Genomic DNA, 23,705 nt, shown 5'->3' with positions numbered 1-23,705 from the left:
TCACAGACTCTGCAGAATAATAATCTGCGATTCACCAAAGTCACTTATCTCAATGGACTCCCCATACCTTCGCTAGGGTGATTTCCTGTCGGTCTGCTCTGCTTACATTCTTCTGTTACTGGGTCACATGCCTGCAACACCACCAGGCAGCACCCAACGTCATGATGGGCAGTGGTCACAATGTTTTGGCTTATCAATGTAAATCCCTAAATTAAAATAACTTCCAAATTGCTGCACATTAGAAAAATAAAACACATTTCTATGACCAGGAAAGTTAGAGCATTAACCCGAAAACACCAAAGGGGAGGAAATGTTACAAGGTAATCGTAAATTATACTACTCCACATTTTATTCAAAAGAAGCCATAATTTATTGGTCATGCATTAGTTGATTACAATTAATAGGTCTTCAATGGTATGTTAAATACCAAATTGTGTACAAAATATCCTGTTTTATACCCCAAAGCAATTATAAATTTTATGAAGGTTTAGTAATCTGGGCTTAAATCATTATACAGGGTGATTCAAAAAGAATACCACAACTATAAAAATGTGTATTTAATGAAAGAAACATAATATAACCTTCTGTTATACATCATTACAAAGAGTATTTAAAAAGGTTTTTTTTCACTCAAAAACAAGTTCAGAGATGTTCAATGTGGCCCCCTCCAGACACTCGAGCAATATCAGCCCGATACTCAAACTCGTTCCACACTCTCTGGAGATGTTAGAGAATTGGCTGTTCCCTCAGCTCGAACAAGAAGCACAACAATTCATATTTCAGCAGGATGGAGCGCCACCACATTGGCACTTATCTGTCCATAACTACCTGAACGTCAACTACCCGAGGGGATGGATCGGCCGCCAGGCAGCCCGTGACAGAGCACATCATCACTGGCCTCCAAGAAGCCCTGATCTTACCCTCTGCGATTTTTTCTTATGGGGGTATGTTAAGGATATGGTGTTTCGGCCACCTCTCCCAGCCACCATTGATGATTTGAAACGAGAAATAACAGCAGCTATCCAAACTGTTACGCCTGATATGCTACAGAGAGTGTGGAACGAGTTGGAATATCGGGTTGATATTGCTCGAGTGTCTGGAGGGGGCCATATTGAACATCTCTGAACTTGTTTTTGAGTGAAAAAAAAACTTTTTAAATACTCTTTGTAATGATGTATAACAGAAGGTTATATTATGTTTCTTTCATTAAATACACATTTTTAAAGTTGTGGTATTCTTTTTGAATCGCCCTGTATTTCAGTGTTTCAGCAAAAGTTAATTAGTAGCGTAAAATTTTTTTTGAGCTTCTCTGTGATTATTTTAATACCAAATTCTTCCATAATACGAAATAATGCTACAGGAATCAGCGAAACATAAGTTACTGCTTGAACAATTTACAAAAAATATCCTGGTAAGTCATTTTGCTATTTAGTAAGTAACTGTCACCTGGAAAAAAAGGTAGCATTTATTTACTTTAGGATCAATATGAGAGCATAAGGGGACTCTCCACTTTGCTGTTTTTCAAAGAGTTTTTGGCTTGGATTGCACAAACAAGACACCTATCACACCAACTTCTTCATATGCAGAAATTAATTAGAGATTTTATGTATCTAGCTATATCAGGTGGCTACAAATTCAACAACCTTAGAAATCTTAATGCAAGTGTCTTCTATCACAGCACAATGATTTAACTGCTCTGTTCATCATTCAAAATGATACTGTAAGGTCCTTAGTAGATTATAGACAATGGAAGTAGTAAAAGTATCTATTCACCATATAGTTGAGAATTTGAGCAGTTGACAGGTTCTTAAAAGAGATTGAAAATGTGACTAATACATCAGAAGCCTTGTTCTTTAGAGCTAATACAGCACATGGTCACACATATGGGATATTGTCTTGACCAACTACTTTGTCGCAACATTGAAGCTGACTGATGTGATAAGTTGTGAAGAGTGGATCACCCACAAAAATGTAGCTCCATATGCATGATTATAATTATATTTAACTGTAGGCAGTCCTGTACCAGATGAGACAGCGAAGTTTCTGCACTCTAGAGTTAATAACAGTTAGTTTCGTAGAAATTACTCATTAAATACTGTATTATTATTAAAGGTACCACTTTCCCTTACGTATTATTCCAATAAATGCGAAAAGATTGTAATATTGTGATGTACTAACATTTTTGTTTATGTTTCGGCACAGTTAACTTAGAGAATCCCATTTACTTATTCTGTTTTTCCAGCAATTTAAGTACAACATGTTCATTCATTAACAAGTTTATATTTATGGAAAGATGTGTAAATCTCAAGTGGCTTGCTTTAGAATCTTTTGCACTAGCAGTAGCTTTTTTTTTTTTTTTTTTTTAACAATTTGGATACATTGAAATTACATTCTAATGTGATTAAATTAACTAACATATACTGTGGTTAAGTGAGTGCTACATCCTTGTTGTAAGCAGAAAAGAAACTTTTTATGTTATATCACACATCTGAAGGCCTTACTTTAGCTGCTCATAATCAACAAAAATTTGGAAAATTTAGAGAGCTCTGAAAAAAATAAGACACACTGTGTCTATCTGAGTAGGGTTAGGTAAATTACATATAAAAGATAACACTCTAGGAGCTTATGCAAAATTAATATGGGGAAAGGAGGAGTTGTTGCATATATTAAGACACAACCCAAGTTCAAAAACATTGAGACAAGTGAATTTTGTAGCGACCAGTACACAGAAGCTTGTGTTCATGAATTAATACTGAAAACACCTTTAACTGTAACTGTATACAGAACCCACTGGAAAATTTTGAAATGTTTATGAGGAATGTGGTTTCCTTACTATGCTATCTGTCAGACAAAAAAAAAAAAAAATTGTTCAAATGGCTCTGAGCACTATGGGACTTAACATCTGAGGTCATCAGTCCCCTAGAACTTAGAACTACTTAAACCTAACTAACCTAAGGACATCACACATATCCAGGCCCGAGGCAGGATTCGAACCTGCGACTGTAGCGGCAGCGCGGTTCCAGACTGAAGCGCCTAGAACCACTCGGCCACACTGGCTGGCTCTGTCAGACAGCAGCATGCAGTTAACAGTAGTCTGCAGTGACAATAATTAACTTTCCAACACGAATAGATAAAGACAGTAAGACATTTGTTTTTCATATTAGGTACTTGGTACTGCCACCTACTGCCAGGGAGTCCATATCAGCAACTTCAGTAGTCATTAGACATCATGAGAGAGCAGAATGTGGCGCTCTGCGGAACTCACAGACTTCAAACATGGTCAGGTGATTGGGTGTCACTTGTGTCATATGTCTGTTCGCGAGATTTCAACTCCTAAACATCCCCAGGTCCACGGTTTCCGGTGTGATAGTGAAGTAGAAATGTGAAGGGGCACATACAGCGCAAAAGTGTACAGGCCGACCTCTTCTGCTGACTGACAGAGACTGCCGACAGTTGATGAGGGTCGTAATGTGTAATAGGCAGACATCTATCCAGATCATCACACAAAAATCCCAAACTGCATCAGGATCCACTGCAAATACTAGGACATTTAGGCACAAGGCGAGAAAACTTCGATTTCATGGTCAAGCGGCTGCTCATAAGCCATACATCATGCTGGTAAATGCCAAACGACACCTCGCTTGGTGTAAAGAGCATAAACATTGGACGATTGAACAGTGGAAAAACATTGTGTGGAGGGACGAATCACGGTACACAATGTGGCAATCCAATGGCAGGGTGTGGGTATGGTGAATGCCTGACTGAATGTCATCTGCCAGCGTGTGTTGTGCTAACAGTAAAATTTGGAGGCAGTGGTGTTATGGTGTGGTCGCGTTTTTCATGGAGGAGGTTTGCACCCTTTGTTGTTTTGCATGGCACAATTACAGCACAGGCTACACTAATGTTTTAAGCACCTTCTTGCTTCCACTTTTGAAGAGCAATTCGAGGATGGCGATTGACTCTTTCAAAACAATCGAGCACCAGTCCATAATTCATGGCCTGTGGCGGAGTAGTTAGATGACATTAACATCCCTGTAACAGACTGGCCTGCACACAGTCCTGACCTGAATCCTATAGAACACCTTTGGGATGTTTCGGGACACCGACTTCGTGCCAGGCCTCACCGACTGACATCAATACCTCTCCTCAGTACAGCACTCTGTGAAGAATGGGCTGCCATTCCCCATGAAACCTTCCAGCACCTGACTGAATGTATGCCAGCAAGAGTGGAAGCCGTCATCAAAGCTAAGGGTGGAGCAACACCATATTGAATTCCAACATTACCAATGGAGGGCGCCATGAACTTGTAAGTCATTTTCAGCCAGGTGTCCAGATACTTTTGATCACATAATAATCAAGCCAGTCCAGTTGGATACAAATGCATTAACACGTGTGTGTGTGTGTGTGTGTTCTGATATAACTGGGATAAAGTTGCATCCATCTTGAGCATATATTCATTCTAAGTATTAGTGCCGTGTTTCTACTGCGTCTGAAGTTTCAGAGTGAAGAAGTTAATTATGTCTTGTAGCACACAGAAATTTTCTAAATCAATGTGTAGTTTGAACTTGTTTCTTGAAGCTGTGTTTGTATGAAACAATATTTGTCAAGTGTGGATAATTTTTTATGTGTACGTTGCTCTTATCATTATGTAGTGTTAAGCTATTGTTCTCTTCTTATCTACTGAGAGTCTTTTTTTCTTTGATTTCACGCTGAAACTTACTGTTGCCCCAAGCTTCATGGCAAAATTATTTTTGAAGTCCAATGATGTGTGAGGTTCCTATATCCTCACACATCATAATATTTATTATTTTGAGTATCAATAGTCACAGAACAACAGCTGATAAAGCCGTATCCAGCAGTAAGGAATAATCTTTGCCTGCTGATTACATTTTCTGAATTATTGTTGTGTCACACACATGCACTAGGTGTAATTTCAGTCAGCCCAGTTGGAAGGCAATGTTCTTGATATACAGATGTGTTTACACACGTGTGTTTCAATATAATTGGGATAAAACTGCACCTAACTTGAACAGGTTCATTCTAATTATTCATGCCATTTTTCTATTGTATCTGAAGTTTTGGTGAGAAGAAGTTAATCGTGCATTGTGAGATACGGGATTTTTCTAAATCAAAGTGTAGTTTGAACTAGTTTTTTGAAGAAGAAACAATTCCAATAATAAATAATGCAATTTGTGATCCATCATTAACCCATTAAGTTCTTTATTTTTCATTTCATAATATGATATTGAAGGAATATGTACGAGTGACCGACTGGTGAAATGGATGTGTAGAGGAGTAAGGTACCACTGACACAAATGTCTTTATAGTAGTGTTACAAACTAACACTGTAAAGGAAAAATCAGTGAAAAGAAATTTGGATATTTCTTTAAATGAAAACTTAAATGAGATGAGGGAGAGGATGCATTGTGGGAACAACAACAGAAAATATCAAAGAATTATAGCAATATTTAAAAAAAGATAATGTAAAACACAAAGTTATCAAAGGATTCAAATAAATGCGATTCACCTGCAAAATAACGTTGCAGTAGTCATTAGCTTTTATATTGTTAAGTCCTACAATCCCTGGAATATACATTGTTCCATCAATTGCTCTTGATAATTTGTCACTAGTGTCCATGGCACTAATCTGTTCTGAAGTAAATGTTGGATTGAGGACATATTTTATATCATCAAGCGAGGAATCTGTAGAATGTGAAATTACAAATATTCAGCATTTCCATATCAAATAGAAATTGACATTTGTCAAATGTTATTAGCAATACTTACCTATAATTTCATAGTTGTCTGGTAGACAGTAAAACTTCAAAGTATGAAGGTTGAGAAATACATGATGGCTTTCAGCGACACTATGTGTATATGCGTGTGTGTTTGTCCCTCTGCCTAGGAAGGATATTCGTTTTAAAAAATTAATTAATTTTCAATAAAATAATTAAAAACATTGAATTGCTGCTAATTCTCATTCACCCAAATGATGAGGAAGGGTGGAATACACTATTTTAATTGCATTATCCTACAGCACTGAAAATGATACATTTCTGGATATTAGTTTATATTCAAAATGATAATGAATGTGTAATTATTACACATCTTTTAAGTGTCACACACACAAAACCCAATGTGTTCAGCTACTTCACCTTGAAAATATTTCCCACACACCAGGCAAGCATAGACATTGATCCTTGACAGGGATACAGAGCATAATTTTTCAAAGTCAAAATCCAGAACTTGTCGGTTTATAGTGTCTAAGTATGGACATAGGCGATGAGTTCGTAGTTGATCTTTGGAAGGTTCTGCAAAAGGTATTATATATTAGTCATAATATTGTCATGCAAACTATTGCTATTTGTAGTTAATTTGCTTTCAAATAGTGTATTCAGTATATGCAATTATTTTAATAATATTTTTCCTCTCAAAAATTATAAAATAGTTCGTGTACATATTCTATCAGCACAGCCATTACACATTTTATGAATTTTTGTGAAAAACCCTCATAAAAGTCATTACCGAAACTGTCCCTTTTTTTGGAAGAGTAATTATGGTCCAAATGTCCCGTACCTTGATAAGCACTGACATGGTACAGCAAAGTCTGGCAGCAACTATTGTCTCACAGCAACTCAAACACACTCATCCTCCAAACAGTAATTTATTTATTTATTTATTTATTCATTCATTCATTCATTGTGTGATCATTTCATTGATAAAAATAATGAAAATAAATAACTCTAGTATATGTACACACAAAATATGTAAGTACATGTATTAGGGTAGGGCAGGTGGTCAAGTGTGGCCTTGCTGAAGGAACCATCCTAGCATTTTTCTAAAATGATTTTAGAAAACCATGGAAAACGTAAATCTGAATGGCAGAAGAGAGCAAACTCTATCCTTCCGAATATGATGTCAGTGTCTTATGACTGTGATGCTTCATTTAATTGGTCCCTAATGTTCTCTTAATCACACACAATTTGCATCAAATATATTATAGTAAAAACACAGTTTTGCACTGCACCATTGCATACACTACAGACACCTGCTGGTAACTCCAGGACTATGAACATGTACATCTCCATATCATCCCTTCAATCTGTCTAGAATATCGTGTCAGCAACCCACTTGATGAGAGAGATGTCGAGCTAGAAGACTACAGATCTTGGCAGATTTCCCTGTACAAGCATTTCACTGTGGTTATGTACTGTAATGTGACATGGTGTTGTTGTTGCTTTCTTCGTTTATTAATCCTTATTCTGAGTTCTCTTAGTAATTTTTAATTGTGCAGGATGCATTAAATATGAAGTTAAGTTTCAGCTGCCTTTTTCATTTTCTTGGGAAATTTGTTATACAATTTTATTCCCTGATAGAAAATGTTGTTTCATGCTTTGCTGCTTGTGTTTGCTGTTAAGCAGCTACCAAAAGAATTTAAAATGCATCAGTTACAGAAACAGGGTTCTACAGCTGCATACTTGTATATACTTTGCATGCTACTGCAGTGGGTTAACTTGTTGTAAAAAACCATATAAGTGCGTTAAAAGCTACACTGTCACTTAATAAATCTCATAATTGTGTATTATGTTCATAACATATAAAGTAAAAGCATCTGCTTCAGTTAGAATCATAGTATTTATTTAAAGGTTTTGTATCTTTTGTTGAAACTGCACACACGATTAATGAATGATGATCCTAGGTCATCCTAGAGCGAGCAGGAGACGGGATGCCCCACCAAACCTCAGGCAGTCAATGAGGCCAAAAGCTCTAACTTACAGGGATGAATAAAAACCAGCTTCATGGGCAAAATGTAACACCATATCAGCAGCTTTGGCATCATCTTCTACCACCAGAGGTAGCTTGTCAGAAAGATTAAAATGCCGTCTCAAAGCAGCCAAAATTAGGGCAGTCTATGAGTAAGTGGGCCACCATCAGGCCACAGTATGGAGGATCCTCACGTCAGAGAATGTGACCATGGGTCAGCCAAGTTTAGCCAATGCAGAGTCAACAGAGGACTGTGAATTCCCTGTGAGAAGCACACATGGAAAGATTGCCAAGGGGTGGTCTCTGTAATTGGCCTCAGTTGGTTTGGGAAGATCAGGGCAGACTACTCTCAGTTCCAGACTTCCAGCAATTGATGGTATGTAAATGACAAAAGGTCCAGTTCTGGAACCTTCATTTCCAGAATTGGTATCCTGGTAAATGGCTTGGCCAACTGGTCAGTTCATTCATTTTTCGAAATCCCCACATGACCTGGAGTCCAAACAAAAACGACTGGCCGCCCAGTTTGATGGAGGTCAGATACAAGATCCTGGACAGAAGTAACCAGTGGGTGAGAAGAGTAGCAATAGTCTGTAGGCCTGAAGGCTGCTACAGAAATCACTACAGATTAGGATACCTTTGCTAGTGCAAGACTGAACATGGCTAAAGGTTTGTTTAATGGTCAATAATTTTAATTCAGCAGTGAAGACACTGCATCCATTTAGCAGAGAGTGGAGTTCACTGCACCGTGCTTGTGTGTCTGCAAAGCCTGTTCATCCATCGACTATTGAGCCATCTGTGAATACCTCTTCCAAACTTGGATATGTCTCAAGGCCAGCCAAGAACAGCCGGCAAAAACTTATGGTGGCTATGGAATCTTTTGGACCAAAGGAGACTTTGGACAAATCTGAGGTCAGGGCACAAGCCAACAAGGCAGATGCATTGTCTCTCTGACCAGAGATGACAGTGGAGGAATTTGCAGATCCAAACAGAGACACTGGAGGCGTTCAGCAATTGTACACCCAGTTCTACGTTGCTGTTGTGGAAGGTGGACCTCCCTTCCAGGCAAAAGGATATGATAGTTGGGATGTTCAGAGAAGCTACGAACGTGTATAGCATAATTCAGCAGTTGTTGTTGCCGCCTGATAGGTGATGGAGGGACTCCAGCCTCAACTAGTTGGCTGTTTTCAGGGCTAGTTAGGAAGACTCCTGTCTCAAGTCGGACCCCACAGTAATGAATGAGGCAAACTATCAATAACAGTGAGGGTGATGCTGAACCATATGCAAGGTTCCCATAATCAAAAAGGGACCAGAAACAAGAGTGGTTGACAAATAGCCTCTTCCATCATAAGGAAAAGATAGCAGTGCCATTTTGACACAAGCCAAGAGATCCTGCATACCGTCTCTTGGCCTGCATACCATCTCTTGGACTGAGTTTGGTGGGGCCAAACAAAGGAGATCGCAGAGCCCGGAGGAGTCCAGCAGAAGGGGTGCCTCCCCTGGGTCGATGCAGAGGATACCCAAAAGGGTGAGAGGAGCTGTTGGTGGCTGTGACCCTGACACCCAGACCCAAGGTTGTGAAGCAATGTCCACAGAGGTGGTGGGCAGCCAACGGTGGAATGGTCCCATATGAACCAACTGTAGGGCCAGATATGACCAGCCAGTGGTTCATGGGAACAAAACCAGTGACCAACTGGTGCCAACCAGTGACATGCACACACTGCCAGAAATGATTAAAAAAAAGCCAGAAGAGCAGCCAGATGCAAACAGGCTGATGGAGTGTCAGTGGTTATCGACAGCAATGGGAGGCAGGGCTCGACCAATTCAGCTGCTGGCATGATGGGTGGCAGAATGGTGTGGTGCTGGCAGCACTGGGAGACAGCGCTTGAACAAAGCTGCCACTAGGAATTTAACAGTGCCAATGGAAAGTGTAATGCTGGTAGTTGCCAATGAAAAGTGTAATGCTGGTAGTACAAGGAGATGGAATTAACCAAATTGACTGCCAGAAACACAAAGATACAATAGCCAGTGGGGCAGCGGTCACCACAAAATAAATGCCTGAAAACAGAGAACAAAGCGAAAAAGGACACACCCAGAAGGTGGAGCTGGGGCCAGGTGGTCGGAGTGCAGGGGACACTGAGAACAAGAATACTCAGAAGGCCCAAAAACATGGAAAATGATGAGTGCTACTGAGCATAAAGGAACTGATGTAGGGCATGAAAGGAGGAAAAAAAACACTATGAAGCCCAGAAGAAAGAAAGACACTGTGCACATGAGCACAAAACAATCTACACTGCAGGAATGAAATGCAACAAAAGAAGTGTGTACAAGTGCACGAAAAAGATCTACACTGCAGGAATGAAAAGAAATGAAGAAGTACCAAGGGAGTTGAGAAAAACAGCACTTTGTGCAAGTTACATGGAAGGAAAGGCACAAGATGCCTACAACGGGAAATGCTGCTTTTACCTTTACTGTAAACTGCATGCACATGATTGATGAGTGATCATCACATACTGCAGTCAAGTACACTTTTATTACAGCTTCACAACATAAATTAAGTTCCACATAAAACAGAGTTTGAGTAACAACTGAAAAGATAGTCCTTGATCAAATATGAATAACATAATCACAGTCTGTAGTGGCATCGATCTTATGATTCACATGAGCACACATACACAGTCAACATTTCACAGTACCACTACCACTACAGTGGCTTGGAATCCTGGGAAGGCCAGAGTCAGAGAAAGTGGGAGGCTTTGGCAAGGGTTGCTGGCCAATAGATGTTGACTGTCACCTCTGAAATCTGCTAGAGCAGCACTGTGGTCCAGTATGTTGTCGAGACATGTAGACTAGTTGGAAAGCTCCAACAGATGGGCTGCAGGACTTGGCCTGCGCTTGGCACAGAGATGAGTGAAGAACTGCCTGCTGGAGGTTGTGCTTCAAATACACAGCAGGTGGAGGAAGATCCAGAAGTGCTTAATGGACACATGACCCAAAGATGCAAGACAGTTCCCTCAACTGTGGTGCCACCATTGCTGCTGTGTGTGCTGCCCATGAGTGATGATGATGCACCTGGTGATGCCTGCTTGCATTTGGCCTATCAACAAATTGTTTGTAATCAATACAGTGTCCACAACGTATGATGTACGAGTGAGGCAACAGCCTCCAAAGGAGGAGCGGCTCCAGAATACTGGCTGGTCGTGGGCATTGCACTAAAAACAAGAGTGGCCAAAAAACGGCCAGATACTAGGAAAGGTATAATGCCCTCAAGGGCCATCTTCAGTAGCTTAATATGTTGCCTTGTCATTATTCAGACTTAGCAGTTCCCACTGTCTCACTTCTCTGCTTCCGTTATGAGTTGCACAGACTCAAACTAAGGACCATTTCTATAATGTCCATTATCTGTGTTTTACTGTATAAAAATTGTACAATCATACTGTAACTTTCAGTTTCCTACAGTGTGATTTAAAAGGTACACTTACTGATCCTTTGATACACTAAGTGATCAAAAGTATCCGAACGCTTGATGAAATTGACTTAAAAGTTTGTGGCGCCCTCCATCAGTAATGCTGGAATTCAGTATGGTGTTGGCCCACCCTTAGCCTTGATGGCAGCTTCCACTCTCGCAGGCACATGTTCAATCAGGTGCTGGGAGATTTCTTGGGGAACGGCAGCCCATTCTTCACAGGGTGCTGCACTGAGGACAGGTATCGATGCCGATCGGTGAGGCCTGGCACAAAGTCTGCATTCCAAAATATCCCAAAGGTGTTCTATCGATTTCTGGTCAGGACTCTATGAAGGCCAGTCCATTAGAGCGATGTTATTGTCATCTAACCACTCCGTTGCAAGCCGTGCATTATGAACAGTTGCTCGATCATTTTGAAAGATGCAATCGCCATCTCCGAATTACTCTTCAACAGTGGGAACCAAGAAGGTGCTTAAAACATCAATATAGGCCTGTGCTGTATTAGTGCCATGCAAAACAACAAGGGGTGCAAGCCTCCTCCATGAAAAATTCAACCACACCATAACACCACCACCTCCGAATTTTACTGTGGGAATACACACAATGGCAGATGACATTCACTGGGCATTCACCATACCCACACCCTGCCATCGCATCGCCACATTGTGTAGCGTGATTTGTCACTCAACATAAAAGTTTTCCACAGTTCAATTGTCCAATGTTTACACTCCTTACACCAAGTGAGATGTCGTTTGGCATTTACCGGTGTGATGTGTGGCTTATGAGCACCCACTTGACCATGAAATCCACGTTTTCTCACCACCTGGCTAACCGCCATAGTACTTGCAGTGGATCCTGATGCAGTTTGGAATTCTTGTGTGATGGTCTGGATATATGTCTGCCTGTTATACATTACGACCCTCAAAACAACTGTCAGTGGTCTCGTCAGTCAACAGACAAGGTCAGCCTCTACGCTTTTGTGTTGTACATGTCCCTTCATGTTTCCACTTCACTATCACATTGGAAACAATGGACCTAGGATGTTTAGGAGTGTGGAAATCTCGCATACGTGCATATGACACAAGTGACACCCAATCACCTGACCACGTTCAAAGTCCGTGAGTTCCGCAGAGCACCCCATTCTGGCCTCTCATAATGTCTAATGACTACTGAGGTTGCTGATATGGAGTACTTGGTAGTAGGTGCAGCACAATGCACCTAACATGAAAAACATATGTTTTTTGGGTTGTCCGGATACTTTTGATCACATAGTGTATGTCATTACTCACTGGTATCTCTGCCACAGGAGTACATTGAAAGTCAAATGGTTTTGAGAAAGAGTGTTACTGAAACACTGTATTCTCCTTCAAAAATATACAACATTTTCCATTTAGACATAAACTACAAAATTGGGAAACACTTCAAACACAAAAGAAAATTAAAATTATTTCTTGCATGTAACTGGCAAATGTTTTAAGAGGAATCTATTGTTACAAATATTCTTATAAGCAATGTGTACAAATAAATATTAAATTATTAGCAGCCAAAGATAGAGATGGTTATAAAAGGTAACAACTCAGCACAGGTAAACGGATTGTGAATTGAAATTCTGAACACTGGAACACTGACAGGAAAGGCAGAGGAGATTGTGGATATGATGGAAAGGAGAAAGACAGATATTTTAGGCATGGGAGCGACAAGATAGAAAGGAAAAGACAGTAGCGATCTGAGAAAAGGTTATAAATTGTATTGGAGTGGAAATGAAGAAAGAAGACAAAAGGAGGTGGGGATGGCCTAAAAGAAGAGATAAAGAGGATAAGTGACAGGATATTGAAGATCAGAATAATGACATAGGGAAGAAGTATGGAAGTGGTTCAGTTGTACTCCCCTCAAGTGGGCTGCACATCTCAAGAGAAGGACTTTGAGAAAGAACTACTAAAGCAGATGAATGGACAAAGGAAAATAGTCATGAGAGACTTGAATGCACATATGGAGATTGAAAGACAAGGGTATGAAAATGTACTGGGAACAGAAGGGTGGGGAAGCAGAAGAAGGAAATAAATTGCTGGAATTCTGCAAGAAAAGTGGTTTAGTGGTCAGTTCCTCATGGTTCAGGAAGAAAGAGAGCCACAAACTAATGTGGTACAGCAAGAATCTAGTGCATAAATATTTGGTGGATTACATGCTCTATGATTGGGAGACAAAGATTACTGAAACGGTTATGAGGCACTGCATAGTGACCACCAGCTACTGGTGATGAGCCTGACAATCACAAAGGAATAGAAAAAGACAGTAGACCACAAAAGGAGAATCAGAGTATGGTAACTGAAGGAAAAGGAAGTCAAGGAAGAATACCATGAGATTATAAGGGCAAAAAGGTTACCAAAGGATGAACCAAAAACAGGAGAATAGGAATGGGAACAATTTAAAAGTGCTATGGCAGAGGCAGAAGTGGCAGCAAATGGGGGAAGGAAACACCATAATGAAATGAAAGAGACAAGGGGGTAATGGCAAAGAAAAACAAGGCCTTCACAGACTGTGGTTCTGAGGAAGGACTGAATTAGCAAGAGAGGAGCATAAAAAAAGAAAGAGGTAATAACACACTGACTGAAGATAGAAGAAAATGGATGGAAGAATGGACAAAGATGATGCAGGAAGATTGCAGAGGAAGTAAGAAAGTACTATAAGGAATGGTCAAAAGTAAGAGGAGAAGTTTGAGAGAGGATGCAACAATCATAGGTAGAAATGGGAATGTGGATGATAGACTAAGGAGGTAAAAGTAAATGCTGGGGGGGGGGGGGGGGGGGGACCTGACATGGAAAGAAATGGAAATGGTACTGCGGGGGAGGTTGGGAAACAGTGGATGAATCATGTCATGAGGTTGGTGTGGAATGAGAGGACTCCAGAAGATTGGAAGAGAGCATTAATTGTCCATATATTCAAGAAGGAAGTAGGAAGGGTTGTAGAAACTACAGAGGAGTCACACTGTGCCAATGTTTATGGAAAGATCCTGGAGATCAGGATCCGAACAAGAGTCTAGAACAAATAGAGAAGATCAAAATGGGTTCAGATCAGTGAGGTTAACTGCTGACCTCATATCTGCAGTAAGGCAGCTCCAGAAGCACCACTATGAAATTGGGGAAGACCTTGTGATGATCTTTCTCGATACAGAAAAGGCATTTGAGAGTGTCTGTTTAAAAAGAAAAAGGTCTGGAAAGCACTAGAAAAGAAGGGAGTGAAAAAAGATACAACAAGCAGAGCAGAGGATATGTACTGTGGAAGTCTGAGCTTTATGAAAATGGGAAACAAAAGGACAGGTTGGTGCCAGTAAACAAGCGGTGTGAAACAGCGCAGTGCACTGTCACCTCCCCTCTTTATTGCGGTCTTCGATGAGATAATGATTACGGTAGCAGAAAAAACTGAAGAAGACAAGATGAAAGTAATGGTGTTTGAGGATGACTTGATGATCTGGGGAAACAGGGAGGAGGAGATTCAAGAACAGCTGGATGCTTGGGAAGAAACTGCGAGACAGTATGGAATCAAATTTAATGTAAACAAATGTGAAATCCTGGTTACAATTAGAAAGAAAGGTAGATCAACTAGCTTGAATAAGGTGGAAAGTGTTAAGTACTTGGCACATGTGAAAGAGGAAAATGGAAGAAACCAGAAAGAGATCACTGGATGTGGCAGACAGGCAGAAGCATTCCTACGAAGTGTTAGGAGCCTGGTTTGGACTAAAGATGTCCCACATAAAAAGCAACGGAGTGATACAGAGAAGACACGATAACCCAATACTGACCTATGCATCTGAAACATGGGTAATGGAGAAAAGAGATGTAAGCAGACTACAGGCATGTGAAATGAAGTTCCTCAGAAGTAGGGTAGGAGTAACAAGGAGAGATAGGATAAGGGAAACAGTGAAAGAGCTAGCCTTGCAAGGTAGGATAGAAACATCAAGGCTAAGATGGTACGGGCACTTATAGAGAATTTAAAACAAGAGGATTCCCACAAAGATACACGAAATAGAGATGAAAGGGAAGGAACCAAGAGGAAGACCAGGGGATAGATGGCTGAAAGGTATGGAGGAGTCTGTTGAAAAAAGGAGGTGAAGACTGGACCAGGGTGAACACAGAATGATGATGGGAAAACAGGACTGGATAGTGAGGTTTACATTCCAAACAGATCCAGCCCGAGGCTGGCAGTGATGGTGGTGGTGGTGGTGGTGATGAGTAGGAAATAAATGTATCAATTTTGCTTAACTTGCGAAAGAGCTCTGTTCCTTTTTATTCAAATCAGCAACTTTTCTCCTAACTTTATAAATTAAATACAGTTTGTGTGACCATACATGTTAATTTCCCAGGACTAAATGTTAGTAACTCCCTTAGAAGAGCACAATGGTTATTTTGGATCCCTGTTGATGGTGTAGAACTGGTATAGGGCAGTCATGCAACTGCATGTCATGTATGAAGTTGCCCAAAGTTGTCAGTTTATCACCACAGACAGTGAGATGATGTCAAACCCTGTCAGTTGCAGTCAGTTTCAAATCTGTCATGGATTGTTAATGAAGGCAAACCCATCTCAACCAGTTTCAGCAACAAAAAGAACGCTGCAGAGAGAACTGCATATAATGGACATTTAGAGTTAGGTACCTCTCAAAAGATCATTGCTCAGAGTGACTTAGAAAGCTGTGAACTCCCAATGTGTAAACAATTGAAATGATGCGCGGTTGTGTTCCAAGTTATGAAGAAGAACATGATTACAGTACCTGTATTGCTCACCAAATACTAATGTAATGTGCTTCAAGGATAGATCAATAGTGTAGTTGCACAAGCTGGTCCTAATCACCTTACTACATGTCGTGCTTAATACAGATGCAAATTCAAATACATAGTGGAGTAAACATGAGACTCACTGACATCTTAAGGTCATATAATCTTTTAATCTCAGACACTAGGGCAATGGACACATGATCCATTAAAACAAATTTCTTTTCTCTTCCTCATATGTGTTCACAATACTGCACTATGCAGATGACATCCTCATCTTCTTCTATAATAATAATATGAACTGGATAGATTGCTGCTCACGGGCAGATGTACACAATGACAGTAAAGCCTTAGCACCTAGAGACTACAGCAGCAATATGTTTGTGAGTTACATAGGTGTGCGTGCATGCGTGTGTGTGTGTGTGTGTGTGTGTGTGTGTGTGTGTGTGTGTGAGAGAGAGAGAGAGAGAGAGAGAGAGAGAGAGAGAGAGTGTGTGTGTTTTTTGTCTACATCTGACAAAGGCCAGTCTGATAACTGGAAGTATCTAGCAGGCTATTTTCAGTGTGCCTGTCAGTTACTCAGGGTCTCCTCTATATGGTGAGTTGCAATATATCCATTCCATATTGTTGTTATTCCACCTCAGATTTCCCAATGTTCAATATTATTCAACTGCAGAGACACCAAAGACGGAAAGACTTTTCCTACTAATGGTTTAATGAAATTAACGACCTATTTCAATGATCACAGCATCAAGGTGGCATGTAAAAATACAGTTATCACCAAACCAACATAAAATATATGTGTAATATCTTGGCAACAGAAACTAGCAGTTTTAAATTTCTGAGTGTGTATACTAATGAAAATCTGTGGAGGATGAATCATATTAATGTTGTGTGCGTGGAAAAGTCAGTACTGGCTTAATCTCTTTGGCCAGCTAACAAAATTAATTTTTTTATTTATTTTTCTTATCCAAGGGTCATCTCGCAATGATGTAGGATTTGTCAAGGTAATTTCCAATACAATGCAAATCAGCTCACCAAAAAGTACAACTCACAGAATACACAACATTCTTAAAGAGGACAGGATAGGTGCTCTATGAGCTTAGGACAGGTGATTGGCCATGGCCTTGATTAAGGAGCCATCCCAGCATTTGCCTGAGTGAGTTAGGAAAACCACAAATACCCAAATCAGGTTGGCCAGACAGAGTGACTCCAAACCCCAAATACGATGTCAGTTTCTTAAAAGCTGTACTCCCTCATTCAATTGCTCCCTACTGTACAATGCTCCTTGATTACACACTATTTGTTGAAGGTAACTCATAATATAAAACAGTCTTGCTCTTCATTGCTGGACACACTAAAGACACCTGCTGCTGGCTCCTGGACTGTAAAAGTACTGCTATACCACTTGGACTAACTCCAGCCTTATTGGAAAGATGCTTCAATGCCCACCAACATTCACTATGCTTCATGAATGGCTTCTTATCCTTCCCTCAGCACACTTGGAAAACTGAGTCAGCATTGCCCCTTGATGAGTGAGATGTTGAACTCAGAAGAGTGAGAAGACATTACTATAGTGGATTTCACATCTTGATATATGGAAACTCTAGATTAGAATAGCAATGAAGTAGAAAAAGAGAAACTGCTGCTTACCGTAAAATCTTTCTAAAACACATGCAGTACCCACAATAGCTTACATAGCGCACACAATAATGATGTTCGTCACAACACAGCTTGAAGTTAAAGTCAAATAATGGAAAATCCAGGATGGAATAACACCAATCATATGAGAAGGATAGGTTGCCATACGCCACATACAGGAGACGTTGAGTCACAGACAACCACAACAAAAAGGCTGCAATACACTTGAGAATTTGCCCAAAAGGTCCTCTTCTAAAGTAAAAAAACACACTCACACAAACACAACTCTCACGCACACAATACTATCATCTCTGGTCACTGGGGCCAAGCTTGAAGACAAAAATTAAAAAACAGTCAGCAGGCACAGATGGGGTTCCAGTGTCTATTCTGAAGGGATGCATAAACAGTATACAGGCCCCAAACTGGACACATAAAGCCATTATTGCAATTCGGGCGGTGGACTTGATTAGCTGGGGGATGTGAGGGAGACAGAGGGAGGTGGGAGGCAGGCAGAGGGTTGGGGGAGAGTGGCTAGCAACTTGTTAGGAGATAGTCTGTTTGCCATCTAGGAATGCGGCTGGGAGGGTGGCGTGTGCCCAGGCTATGCATGTGATGCATGGGTGTCAGGGCCAGTGAGGATTGGTAAATGCGGACAGTGATGTAGGGACTTGAATTGGGAGAGTGTGAAGGGCAGAGGAATGGGAAACTGTTGGGAGGAGGATGTGAGGGAGAGATTGAGGCCAGGACGATTATGGGAGAGAAGGCTGTGCTACGAAGATAATTCATATCTGCGTAGTTCATAGGAACTGGTGTTGGAGGTAAGAGTCCAGATGGTGCAGGTTGCGAAGCAGCCACTGAAATTGAGTGTGTTGTGCTCAGCTATGTGTAGTGCCACCAGGTGGTCAATTTTGTTCTTAGCAACAGTTTGGCGATGGCCCTTCATCCTGGTAGAAAGCTGGTTGTTAAAAAACTGTGAAAGGTTTGCAGCAGAGTTGGTATATGTCATGGCTGCTTTCACAGGTGTTCTGGCCTCTGATGTGGTAGCAAGTGCATGGGAGTGGGAGTGCCACATGGACAGACTAGGATGTTGTAAGTAAGGCAGGTGATGGAACACCACTTTAGGAGGGATGGAAAGGATCCTGGGTAGGATGTCCCCCATTTCAAGGTATGATGATAGATAATCAAAGCCCTGGCAAAGGACATGGTTCAGGTGTTCCAGTCCAGGATAATACTGGATGATGATGAGAACACCCCTTTGTAGCTTATTCTTGGGGATGGTAGGAAGATTGGAGGTGTATATGGGTATGGCACACGAAATCTGTTTGCAGACTAAGTTTGGGTGGTAGTGTTTGTCCATGAAGGCCTTCACGTAACTTTCAACTTATTTAGCAGGGGAGTTCCATCACTGTAGGTATGACCTCCATAGGTGGCCAGGCTGTATGGGAGGGATTCTGAGGTGTGGAAGGAATAGTAGCTGTTGAAATGCAGGTACTGTTGACGGTTAGTCGATTTAATGTGGACAGGGGTGTGGACGGACCATTAGAGAAGTGGTAATAAATGTTCAGTAAGGAGGCACATTGGAATGAGGAGAACCAGGTAAATCAGTTGGGAGAGAAGGTTTGAGGTTGTGCAAGAATGAGGATAGAATGTCTTGGCCATGTGTCAAGATCATGAAGATATCATCAACAAATCTCAACCAGCCCAGAAGGATTAGAGGCAAACCGGCTGCTTCCCTCTGAGCTGTTAGCCACCAACCCCAACTCCTCTATGTGCCTCCCACCACTCTCTCCCTCTACCAACCCTAACTGATCCAACCCTCATCTCCCCCAGCCCACCTGCCAATCTGAAGAGATGGCATTGTATCCAGTCTCAGCACAATATACGGGCATAACAGAGAGAGAGAGAGAGAGAGAGAGAGAGAGAGAGAGAGAGAGAGAGAGAGAGAGAGAGAGAGAAGTACATGGTTGTAATGTTTTGTTATTCTCCTAGGTTTAACATCTCACATATATATCATCGAGAGGATGCAGACTCAGTTCTTTTCAGTCGGACATAGGGAAGAACAGGAAGACACACATGGAGAATAGTTAAATGTTTCTGGGCGTGGAGCCAGTTTCCCAAACAGGCCGCGTACAGCACAAGGGCATAGCAGCATCTTCATGGCCCACATACCAGAGTGTGCCCATAGTGTGTGCAGTGATGAACAGCAAAACTGTGTTTTATACTGGAGCAAATTGTGTGCTAATCAAAGAACATTGTGCAAATGTACAACTGAATGAGGCAGTGCAGCTGTTCAGACACTGGCTTCATATTCAGGAGGAAGAGCTGCTCTGAATGGCCTACCTCACTTATGTTTTCCTAAATCACTAGGCAGGTTCTGGGATGCTTCCTTAATCAAGGTCATGGCCAGCCACCGACCTTGCTTGTAATACATAAATATGTATTCTGCACGTATCTATATTCTGAACTATTAATTTGCATTGCATTAGCATGACAGGTCCTATACCACCATGGGAGTCCTTCATGAATAAAAATAAATGAGTAAAATAGCAGTGCTACATTTAACATCCTATTGTGAACATCTGAAAATATGATACTTATTTGGAGTTCAAAGTCAATAAAGGAGAAAGTTAGTTTAATGAACTCTAGGCTTATTACTCTGTTTGAATTAGCCTACATCTTGATTGTACTGAAAAACGTTTACGCAGCAAAGTGACTCAGCTGAGATCACATTTTTAACTGAGAGAGGAAGAAGTCGCTAACAAATATTATGGTTACATACAGTCTCCCTGTTCAAAATTAACAGATCTCAGAAATGATACCGCAAATAATCGGTAACTATATACACAGTAATGAGTTCGAGACGCAATAATGGCTAGAAAGATATGCATGTTTGACTTTACAAGCAATCACTACTGGCAACTGAACAGTTACTGTAATGTAAACAAAGACTTACTGATATCCACATCGTCGTCGATCACTTCTAATGAATCACGCTTCCTTTTAATGGACTTTGGAGCACCAGGCTTGTCATTAGCAGTGTTACCTGAGTCTCTTCTGTTTTTCCTGACATTTGCATTTTGAAGAGAAGCATCGTTCTCTTCACTCCCTACCGACTCTCCTGCCATGTTTACATTCGAAAACATAAATATTAACTTCTGCTTCCTTGTGGTAGCGTCTGTTAATCAAAGAAGTTCATAAAGACGGTTTTGTTCTTGATAATTGTAATTTCCATTCTTTTGCTATTATTTTATTATTGACTTCTTTTGACTGCTCAGCCATTACAAGGTAATTTTAGCAGCATATTACTGACCAATACTGTTTTCGACATGTAAAATTCCGTTTTGAATAGATACATCTATACTGCTGAACACATGGCGACCACAAACTTTAATAAAATATCCAGGACTCTTGTCGATGGCTTAACTTTGGTGTGCTTCATTGCCATAAATAGTTCCACGCATTGTTCTGAATTCTGTTTTTATTGAAAATAAGCAGATTTTGGGAAGATGATTCAGCGCAAGTGTGTTGGGTGTGGCCCCCGCTCCGATCACATTCTAATTGAGAAAGTGATCATTCTACAAGAGTAAACCAGTCATTGAGTCATCGTTGATGACAATAACTGTTGGTATTGTACATAAAGTTCTTATATGGCAACTGAATGAATATAGGATTCTCATACTCAGTTCTCTGATTTGCTATCATAACACACCAAAAAGTCACTGTAGTGAGCCTGCTTTGTATTTCGGAATTTTTCTCGGTACATTGATTTGCCTTGTGGGGCAACACAGCGTAGGTAAAATAGGCATTTATCCTACAAAAGCTTGCAGTAAGAAAATTCCTGGAATCTGATAAACAAGTATATTGCAAAAGCCTCATAAGTCATTGTAAGTTCTTACTCTCCAATGGTACTCATGGTTAATAATAAGAATGAATTTAAGATTAGCTATGAAATTCACATGGACATTACTAGAAGTATAAAGAAGTTGCATAGAGACAATACAGCCCAACTTCTTTTTCAGTATTAAATTTGTGTTACGATGCGCAATAAGTGCGGACGTTGCCATAGGGTAGTCCGAATGGTATGCGAATATGCGAAGCTTCTGCGTCGGAGCTCAATTGGGGCGACTGTAGTGAGAAACTGATTGAGGTAATAGCTGAAGCTCTACCACAGAAGTGTAGGTTCTGCAAAAAGAGCCAAGAGCATTGCTGAACAGGAAGAGACTAATGTTGTTCTTGAGGGTGAATTAGTTTACAGTTTGTGAAATTTGAAACAGATACAATGAAGGGGGAAAAGACAGTGAGAAGTGGATAAAGGCAAAAGTAAAACATTTGAGCTACCAGTGTTTAATAAAGTTGACTTGTTGTGTGATGTAGGTGGGGAAGAGCCTCATGCACCAGCAGGTCACAATATGGAGCAGCAGACTGCTAGCAAAGAAACTAAGTATAAATCGGTAACAAAAGAGATCTTGCTGCTAGGTAGTAGCAATGTGAGGGGTGTAGGATAAATTAGTAATAGGATACCAGGTCGAGTACGAGCCTTACATTTAGCTACATGACAGAGGATAAAGGAAAATGTGTAAGGATTTCGACAAACAGGATTAGGTGATTATAGTAGGCAGAGCAAGAAACAGCCTTACTGAGGGCAGAAATTACAGCATACGGGGTGACCTGTATGGAATAAGAGTAGCAACTGCACACTGAAGTGTGAGTCTAGTGAAGGTTTTGCAGTATCACAACAACCCCTGGCTTAACACTTCTGTTAACCACGTTATCACTGAGTTTAGCAGGCTGCTGGTAACTGAAATGAAATCTCACATGAGTCCTGTGCCTGTTGCTACAATTTCAGATTTGTGGATATACTAAACATAATGGCATAAAAAGAGGAAAGAAAAACTGGCTGAGCTTCTTGCAGAAAATGTATGAGGAGCCACCATCACGCAAAGCAAGATCCCTGTCGTTACTGGTGTCAGAGGGGTACCTTTTTTAGGATGTAGTCATTATTCAGACACCCTGTTATGGAACACAGAGCCCTACAATAACCTTAGGTATTCACAGAAAAGTAAAAAATGCACTCCGTCTTCAGGCCACGAGTGGCCTACCGGGACCGTCAGACCGCCGTGTCATCCTCAGTGGAGGATGCGGATAGGAGGGGCTTGGAGTCAGCACACCACTCTCCCGGTCGTTATGATGGTATTCTTGACCGAAGCCGCTACTATTCGGTCGAGTAGCTCCTCAGTTGGCATCACAAGGTTGAGCGCACCCCGAAAAATGACAACAGCGTATGGCGGCCTGGATGGTCACCCATCCAAGTGCCGACCATGCCCGACAGCGCTTAACTTCGGTGATCTCACGGGAACCGGTGTATCCACTGTGGCAAGGCCGTTGCCCCACAGAAAAGTAAGCCTAGCTCATTTCATCCCACTCTGACACAACCCCTTCTGATCAGAGTGATGACCTTCACATGACACCAGTAAACACCCCCCCCCCCCCGCCCCAAATCTGTCACCTACACTGCATTCATGCCATGCATATATAGAACACAGCCAACCGCATTGCACCCACATAGCTGCGACATGCCACTAAACTCCCTGAACCACATTTCTGCAGAAGACTGACAACCAACTTGCATCCACACAATCACAACACACGGCTGAATGAACTGCTCCTGAGCAGAACCGCTTCAGTGGATATTATGCAACAAATGCTGCCACCACTCACAACTGCTTACCACCTTGTGATTTCCCAAATGAAATCCACAGTTCACTGGAAGCGCACCAGACTGTGCTGGATTTTAAGCCGCCTAGACACTCACAGAGACAATGACAGATTGCATCTATTGTGCTTACTTCATGATAACAGACTTTATGGGTGTCAATACACCACCAGATGACTATACCTTATCAACACAGGCTGCAAGGTCACTGTGTCACTGCTTCACCATCCTCTTCACTAAGTCCAACACCCGTCCTCATTCCCGTCCATCTCTGTGTGGCGAAAATTTTGACAAATCGAGTCTATAGCTCACTTATACATACAGTCGATGTCAGTCTCACTGAACAATTGACCTAGAT

At 41.1% G+C, this 23,705-nt stretch overlaps 1 protein-coding gene and 1 pseudogene across 2 annotated transcripts in view; both read right to left on the bottom strand.

Annotated features, from left to right (window-relative positions):
* The window catches only part of LOC126416942 (U4/U6.U5 tri-snRNP-associated protein 2), a 67,565-nt gene extending 46,749 nt beyond the window's left edge, over positions 1–20,816 (bottom strand). Inside the window, exons 1-4 of one of the 2 annotated variants that reach the window (XM_050084825.1) lie at positions 20,588–20,816; positions 6,156–6,311; positions 5,788–5,901; positions 5,528–5,703 (exon numbers count right to left, since the gene is read on the bottom strand). In XM_050084825.1, the coding sequence (XP_049940782.1) occupies positions 5,528–5,703; positions 5,788–5,901; positions 6,156–6,311; positions 20,588–20,777 (636 nt within the window). In that variant the 5' untranslated portion in view covers positions 20,778–20,816. The remainder of the gene's footprint in view (positions 1–5,527; positions 5,704–5,787; positions 5,902–6,155; positions 6,312–20,587) is intronic. The other variant, XM_050084833.1, reaches the window with a different exon arrangement.
* A 2,087-nt stretch (positions 20,817–22,903) lies between these two features.
* On the bottom strand, positions 22,904–23,021 carry LOC126429847 (5S ribosomal RNA; annotated as a pseudogene).
* Between the last annotated feature and the right edge of the window lie 684 nt (positions 23,022–23,705).

Source organism: Schistocerca serialis, chromosome 1, assembly GCF_023864345.2.
Source record: "Schistocerca serialis cubense isolate TAMUIC-IGC-003099 chromosome 1, iqSchSeri2.2, whole genome shotgun sequence".
NCBI classification, from domain to species: domain Eukaryota; kingdom Metazoa; phylum Arthropoda; class Insecta; order Orthoptera; family Acrididae; genus Schistocerca; species Schistocerca serialis.
The sequence above is the reverse complement of the archived record's forward strand: the minus strand, read 5'-3'. Positions and strand labels throughout refer to the sequence as shown.